Source organism: Phaeoacremonium minimum (assembly GCF_000392275.1).
Source record: "Phaeoacremonium minimum UCRPA7 unplaced genomic scaffold PA7_03_scaffold_450, whole genome shotgun sequence".
Classification (NCBI taxonomy): Eukaryota; Fungi; Ascomycota; class Sordariomycetes; order Togniniales; family Togniniaceae; genus Phaeoacremonium; species Phaeoacremonium minimum.
In genome coordinates this window covers 259441-267354 of record NW_006921352.1, presented here as the reverse complement: position 1 = coordinate 267354, position 7914 = coordinate 259441, and the positions used below count along the sequence as shown (strand labels likewise).

At 51.0% G+C, this 7914-nt stretch overlaps 3 protein-coding genes across 3 annotated transcripts; 1 reads left to right on the top strand and 2 right to left on the bottom strand.

Moving 5' to 3' along the window:
- Positions 1–2755: 2755 nt before the first annotated feature.
- On the bottom strand, positions 2756–4807 carry UCRPA7_6109 (putative amidohydrolase 1 protein; the record flags this gene model as incomplete). The annotated part of the gene is made up of 4 exons (XM_007918650.1): positions 2756–2769; positions 3162–4522; positions 4575–4711; positions 4778–4807. The coding sequence occupies 4 exons, from the start codon at positions 4805–4807 to the stop codon at positions 2756–2758; spliced, it is 1542 nt and encodes a 513-aa protein (XP_007916841.1).
- A 578-nt stretch (positions 4808–5385) lies between these two features.
- Positions 5386–6459, top strand: UCRPA7_6108 (putative n-carbamoyl-d-amino acid hydrolase protein; the record flags this gene model as incomplete). The annotated part of the gene is made up of 1 exon (XM_007918649.1): positions 5386–6459. One exon carries the CDS (start codon positions 5386–5388, stop codon positions 6457–6459), a length of 1074 nt encoding a protein of 357 aa, XP_007916840.1.
- A 153-nt stretch (positions 6460–6612) lies between these two features.
- UCRPA7_6107 (hypothetical protein) lies at positions 6613–7681 on the bottom strand (the record flags this gene model as incomplete). Its single annotated transcript, XM_007918648.1, has 3 exons — positions 6613–7149; positions 7207–7451; positions 7528–7681. The coding sequence occupies 3 exons, from the start codon at positions 7679–7681 to the stop codon at positions 6613–6615; spliced, it is 936 nt and encodes a 311-aa protein (XP_007916839.1).
- Between the last annotated feature and the right edge of the window lie 233 nt (positions 7682–7914).

Below are 7914 nucleotides of genomic sequence, written 5' to 3'. Positions count from 1 at the left end.
TGGTAATTCTTTCCGGGTCCAAGAAGCTCATAAGTCCCAGAACCTCGATGGCTAGAGGGTCTTGTTGTGCGATCTGTTCGAAGGATTCTGCTATTACGGATGTTACCGAGGTCGCCTTTCCTTGATCCTTTTTGGCCACTGGGAATTCCGTGCTAAATAGCTGTGCACCATGCTCGTTTTGCAAAAGTCGGAGATATTGGCTGACAGTCGTTGAATTGGCCTGGATGAAAGCCACGGCCTGTACAATAGCTAAAGGTAGATGGCCCAAATACGGCATAAGCTCTTGCACATGGGCATCTAAAGTTTCGTCATCTTTGAGCAACGATATGAAGAGACGAGTTGATTCATGAGATTCCATCGGTAGTACTTCAATAAGTCCATGTCCATGAGTCATCCTTAAAGCCACATGTTTGTTCCGTGTCGTCAAAAGAACAGACACATTTGCGGACTTTGGCAAGCACAGGTCTAGAGACACCATATCATCAATGCTGTCAAATATTAGTAGCCACTGTTTTGGGTCGTCTTCGATGAATGATTTCACTTGTTGAAAAAGCTCTCCTGTCGGCTCAGTGTCATCATATTCAAGATTGAAAGTCTTCGAAATGTTCAAATAAGCTTGTCGCATAGTCTCCTTGGTTTCGCTGGATATCCAAAGTACGTGATCGAAGGTGCCTTTGTATCGGTATGCATACTCCAACGCAATTTCCGTTTTTCTGTTTATATCAGTATGTTCAACCCCAGTACAAATTCTTGGGTAGCCATACCCTACTCCGCCCATTCCGAACAAAGCCACTACCTGCTGAGAATGGAAACTTGAAATAGAGTGAAGCTGATCTTGCAAGTCTTGAAGGATTGTGCCCCGACCGGAAAAACACAAATTTCTAGGTTGAGGGAGATTGTCTACTCATTTGTTAGACTCTGACCAAAATTGACGATACAAATACCAAAGCATACGGTATGATGTTTTCTGTAAGTGCTGTTTCCTGGGATCTTTTCCATTTGGCGTGTATTGGAGTGGCTCTTCGAAAATCCCCGGAGAAGAAATGAAGACATTCGAGGTGATGGGTGGATCAAACACTACCCTACTAGATGTTTCTCTTGCTTTGGGTCGCTCAGGGGCCGAGCATGCGAATCCTTTGCGGGCGCATCTTTCACATTTTTGCTTGGGCCAGTGCCTGTCGGAAGGCATGCACTATAAAGATGAGTACAATCATCCAACGGATGTGCAATTATTGCCTGTTTACCTTTTGTTTGTCCCTTCGGCAAAAAGTGCATTTCTTATAGTTGAGCGTTCTCCGCCTAGGCTCTGAGATCGGTGCACTATCGTGGCCAAAAACGCAGGCATAGTTCATTCTTATGCATCTGACGCAATGAGGCTCATCGTTCGGTCGAATACACTACCAAGAGGTTAACAGTCACCCATAGTGCCTGGAGCATATTAATAAGCATACTTTCTGACGATCTTGCTGGCACATCCGACATCTTTGTTTGGCTTCGGGGGGAACATCCTCCATGTCATGATTTTCCATCGGGAGACTTTGGCCTGGTTCTTCTTCATTCATATTGAGACCCATCTCTACTTGTTACCAAAATCCTTGGAATTCTGCTGTAAAAAATAACTCTCCTACTGAGCTGAAGACAGTGAAAATACTGATCTCACCCGATAGGATATAGGCGGCTGTTGTCACGTGGCGCTTATAGAAGTCGTTCGCCATCAACTCGATGGTTCGCCATTAACCAAGATGTCAGCTTGTGACGAAGGGAGGAGTGATTAAATTACAATTCTGGCGTAAATAGATATCATGGCCACCACTCATAGCCCTGGCTTGTCTTGCTGGCTCCAATCACGCGAGGCATCCTTCGGGGTGGCTTGGTTGTCTGCCTCGAGTTGCCTCACAGACACCCCCCGCACTTCGCTGCGCACTTCGCTCGTCGCATTTAGGGGGTGCGCACTTCGCCCACCTCTTCACCGTTTCCTAATTTCCTCCTCCACTCTCCTGTCTTCACGCTCTGCGTTAATGACTTCACGGCTGTTTTAACCTACACGGCCTTTCTATATGATATATACATAAACTTGGAAACAATTGTTGGATAGAACATCCGGTCGTGTAAGCCAATTCTTGATAATGCTTGGTTGATATAAGGCTGGGAGGACAACAGACACGTGGCTGACACGTGCACCTTTCAGCACCTCTATGGCCCCTCAACCCCCCTGTTCCGTCAGCTTTGGAGAGAATGTTATGGGTGTGACGATGTCGTTTGAGAATAATCAAATACACATCGTGATTCCCAGTGATTTTCTTCCCACACTTCAGCAGTGTGGTTCTCTGAATCTTATCCCTCGTCCTCCGGCATCTAGCCTCTTCAAGGCACAGTCCTCTTCATTTCTAGACTTCAAATCAGCTCAGACCGCCCCGCCATTCTTTCAGAGCAAGCGGCTGAAACTTACCACCAATCCTCGGTCTGTGCGGTCTGTTCAGTCACGCTACGATGCATGGGACTCTCGTGCGGTCCAGTTTCAAAGCACGGCTGCGAGACTAAGTTCCGACAATGGATCCGTTGCAAGCATTGTTGATGGCAGCAACGCTTCGTGCTCCTCACTTAGCATCTCACTTTCTGGTCCTGGTGGCGCAATCTTTGGGGTTGGTGGCGGCGTTGTCATCTCACAAGCTGCTTTGGCTCGTCGACAGGAAGAGGAAGATAGGCGAAGCGACGAAGAAGAGCTCTCGTAGGAAGTTTCGGAATGATTAGACCATCAGACGCCCACGTCTGATGTCTTTCAGTGTTTATGCAGCTCCAAGGTTTCAAAGGGTAAAGGTCAAAGTGTCCATGGTTGGGAGGTCTCCTTACATAAATGAGTCATGCTATTGAGTGCATAAGAAGGGTGACTAGAATACTTAAAAACTTTCACAAGTATAAGCAATTATACTGTGAACTATGACAGAGAAGACGACATGATTACATTGCTAATATAGAAGTCGTACTTGAATTAACGAATTTGTTTTTTCTATTGACTGAGGCTTGAAGCTTACTGACAAGCTAGAATACGCGAGTAATGATTCGCTATATCCAGTATGACCACTCGTTCTCCATCATACCAGTTGCCCTCCGCCCCAACTGGCCTGTGAGGATAGTGGACTTATGCCTTCTTAGGAACTGACCGTCACTTTTACTTCCAACCACACCTCCCCCATCCCTGTCCCACATGACCTTGCCTCGAAGAAGAACCCGGCGGGGCCAATTCCTCACTTCCACCCCTTCAAAAGGAGTGTAATCAATACTATGATGAAGCATCTCATTTGTAATCTTGAACTTGGACGGCCGCTTAGATGATCTATATGTGCTACTATCTGCCGCGGCACCATCCAACAAGCCCATTGGTGCAGTTGTCATTGGTGGCTCTTCCGGATACCAAATGACAATGTCAGCATCATATCCAGGAAGAAGACTTCCCTTTCTGTCACCTAGCCCGTAAAGTTTGGCAGGGTTAGTCGATGTCAGCTCCACGAATCTCGGTAGCGAGATACGGATCTTATCATCGTGGAAGCGATAGCCGACAGTGGGGTCGAATGTCCGGTCAAATATCAGGGGCAAGCGGGTCTCGATGCCTGGCAGTCCATTTGGCACGTCCCGGAAATCAGCATGCACATGGCCGTCCTTGTCGACAGCACCCTCTTTGGCGAGGGCCTTCTTCTTTCCGCATGGATGGTCGAATGTAGCTGGCGCGTGGTCGGAGCTGATGACAGTAAAGGTGCCGTTGGCAACACTGCGCCAGATCTCCTCGAGATCCTTGGGATCGTGCCTTAGTGGAGGAGCGCAGATGTTCTTTGCGCCCTCGCAGTCATGTAGCCCGGATCGCAGACGATCGCTCAATAAGTAGAGATAGTGAGGGCACGTTTCAGCGTGGATGGGCAGCAGTCTCTGCTGTGCTTCGCTGACGTGCTTCACGGCCTGTGGCGCCGACATGTGGACGAGGAGAATTGGTGTGTCGGTGACTTCTGCTAGGCTAATGGCACGGTATGTGGCTTCAGTCTCTGCGATCTGCGGCCTCGCGACAGAGTGGAAGAATGTGCTAGTATTGCCAGCTTTGGCTAACCGCTTTGTGATCTGCTCGATGATATCACTGTTCTCAGCATGTATCATAGTCGTGATCCCAAGACTGCGAGCTTGCATCATAATATTGAACAGGTCTGCATCACCGAGCTTCATCGGCTCGTATGTCATGTAGAGCTTGACGCTGGAGATGCCCTCCTTCTCGACCAGCTCTGGCAATTCCTTCTCCAGAATCTGCTCAGTAGGGTTTGTGAGGATAACGTGGAAGCCATAGTCGCAGTAGGCGTTACCCGCCGCTCGCTTATGGTAAGTATCGAGAACAGGCCAGATGCTCTCCTCATGTCTCTTCTGTGAGGCGAATGCAATTACGGTGGTGTTTCCACCTGCTAGCGCACTTCGGGAGCCACATTCCCAATTGTCGCCTGTCGGCGAGTTGTCTTGCTCAATATGAACATGAGAGTCTACACCTCTGATAGAGAGTGTTAGTCGTAGGCAATAAGAACAGCCGACCTAAGACTTACCCCGGCGTCACGTATGCACCTTCGGCATCGATAACCTCTGTGCTTTCTCCTGCTTCAAGACCACGGCCAATGCAAGCAATCTTGCCATCCTTGATGCCAATGTCAAGGCCGAAGGGCAACACTTCGGAAGCGGTCACCTATGTAGTCTCAGTTAGGATCTAAACCATTCAGGGCTTGGTCAGAATAGGTAAGGTCATTCTTACAATCCGACCGTTCTTAATTATAACATCCATCGTATTATCCAATGACCTACAAGCAAATACAAAGGCACAGCTCACTACGTTCTTTGTAGGAAACGGCACGCAGCCGATCGAATATACGTGCTCGAGTTGGCCGATCAGATAACTATCGCCGATGAAGCTAGCCCCTGGGTGGCAGAGCGACGGGATCGGAGGCGGCCGGCCGACCGGGAATAGCGCCCGATCGACACGCCGACCAACGAGTTGCCCGCGATACGGGAATGCACGAGGGGCTGCGATAAGCTTACACCACCTTAGACTACCTAATGGAATCCTGCAATTCGATCTAGATTTGGCCGGCGGCCTGCAGAAGTTCCTAGGTGCTGTCTAGAGGGCGGAGCTCGAATGATGATGCGCCCCGGAATCGGGCAGCTTGTAGTCGGCCTCACAGTCGGCCTAAAGCTGCCGAACTATCGTGGCCACTGCACGAGGAATTGATTTACAATTCTTGCATTTGCTTGCATTTGTGTACGAGACTCTCCGAATAGGTTCGTGTGAGACTCTACAGCAAACTCACGATGGCGGCGAACGGGACCTCATCACCACGCGTCTTCACAGTCGCAGCCGCCCAAATGGGCGGCAACCAACTTGCCGACCCGCGCGAGAAGATTCTCGGCCGTATGCTGAAGCTTCTCGATGAAGCAGCCTCAAAGGGCGCAAAGCTGGTCGCATTCCCGGAGCTGGCCTTCACAACCTTCTTCCCGCGCTGGCAGATCGACGACCCGGTCGAGAAGGCCAAGTTCTTCGAGCCCGAGTCTGTAGACGACCCGCAGGCGATCCTCAAGTCACCAAACGCTAAGCCGCTATTTGACCGCGCGAAGGAGCTGGGCACAGATATCTACGTTGGGTATGCCGAGCGATGGACGGACGAGGCGGGCAAGTCGACGGATTACAACACCTGCGTGTACTACTCGGCGAGCGAGGACAGAATTATATCAAAGTATCGCAAGATTCACCTCCCGGGCACGGTCGAGCCTATTCCCGACAAGGGCACTGGCGTCGAGCAGCAGCTGGAGAAGCGCTACTTCACTCCGGGCAATCTGGGATTCCAAGCCTTCCGTGTACCGGGGCTGGTCGATAGCGCCGTGAAGGCCGAGTCAGCGGACGGCAAGGACCCCAAAAGCCTGGTGGGTAAGGGCGACCCGATCATGGGGATGATGATCTGCAATGACCGGCGGTGGGCAGAGGCGTGGCGCAACTACGGCCTGCAGGGCGTCGAGCTCGTCATCGAGGGCTACAACACGACGCTATGGGCGCCGCAGTATCAGGGCACGCACGAGGAGCAGGAGAAGGAGTCGCTGTTCCACCACTGGATCTCGTGCCAGAGCGGCAGCTATACGAATGCCTGTTACAGCATCAATGTGGCCAAGTGCGGCAATGAGGACGGCGGGCTGCTGATTGCGGGATCGGTCATTTATGATCCGAACGGTCATGCTATTGCTGAGTCGAAGACACAGGGCGATGAGGTGCTGGTTGCGACGATTGATCTGGCCAAGTGCAGGAATGGCAAGGATCGCATTTTCGATTTCGAGAGGCATCGTCGGGTAGAGCACTACAAGCGTCTTGTCGAGCAGACTGGTGTGGTAGAGCCGCCGCTGTTGAGCACGAAATCAAACGCGAAGACTGTCCAACCGGCAGTGGTGTAAAGTGGTGTATTGCCATCGCACTTCAAGAATGTAAAGAAAAATAGAGCGAATCGAGCCTTGCTTACATTGATGACCCCCTATCGAACGCCGCCGCTATGCATGCTTTCTCCCTTTATGACAAGCCCCCAATTCAATCTCGTAGCCACAGGGGTATCATGATTTGACACGGTTTCCCATGCCGCTCTTGAAGCCATCCAAAACCAAGCCCCACTGCCCACCAAGATTCTTCTCGCTCGCGGACTCGCTATGCTTTCCAGTAACAACCTTTCGCATAATCACGGTATCCTTGGCCTTCCGTAGCTTTCGTCCGTCGCCGGTGGTCAGGTATTCGTTAAACCACTGCTCCTCGGCTCCGTCTAGGGGTAGGCTGACGAGTTCGGTGGCTCTTGTAGCAACGTCTTGGCTGCCTCTTCCGTCCAAGACCGCCGAGATGAGTTGATGGAATAGTTGCTGCCGCGCGTTCTCAGGTTGCTTTCGGGAGAAGTAGAATGCTTCTGTGACACTGGTTCTAGCCAATGCGCCGAAGAGGTGCTCAAGCGCGGCGGAGGTCTTGAGAACGGGCTGGACGGTATGGTAGTATGCAAGTGGGAGGCTATAGTCGTTGTTCTCGGCGTGACGGATCAAGACGATGATAATATCATCGGCAAATTCGGGGAGGAGGGAGGGATGCGACAGGCTCTCCAACGCGAGCTACAACATTCTTTAGTGACTGCTAAAGTCAAAAAGGCGATTGCACTGGTAACATACCTGAAACTGATGACGGTCCATGTCCCACAACCCGCGCATGAAGATCTGGTATTTGGTTGGGACGCCTGACCGCGTCGCGAAGCTCTCCGCAGCACTGGAGCGACCCTGCAAACCGAGGCCCTCGTCGAAGTCGAGGAGCAGGTAGAAGAATACGGACAGCTTGTGGTGGCTAGACATTTTGCTCTCGCAGATTTCTCGGTGCAGCGTGTGCAGGCCGCTGTCGCCTTTCGGGGGATATGCCTTAGCTACACAGAGCAACGTTAGCATCTAAACCCATAGTTTCTGACATGGAGAGATATCAATTGCGGCGGATGTATTTACACTTGGTGATTCCCAGTGCCTTCAGCACCCTGTCGATGAATAGGACTCCATTGAAGCTCTTGCGCTGCACCTCGACCTCCCGTACAAAGTCTTGGTCATACGGCGAGCCAAGGTCGGGCTTGAAGACCTCGTGGAATTGGGTGTGGTCTATCATCGTGATGGTGTGTGTGTGCCGTCGGTGGAATAGTCCGTGGCCTACGGTAAACGGGAGCTTCTTCAGAGCTTCAGAGACGACCCGCAAACAAGAAGTACCTGGTAGATGCAAATAAAGCGATACAAGGGAAATATCCCGATGTTGGTGATATTACCGAGAGTAACAGGTATCATTTTTGAGATTATGCAGATTGCGGGGCTGATGCCCAAAACGCGTGCGATAACGATAAGCTT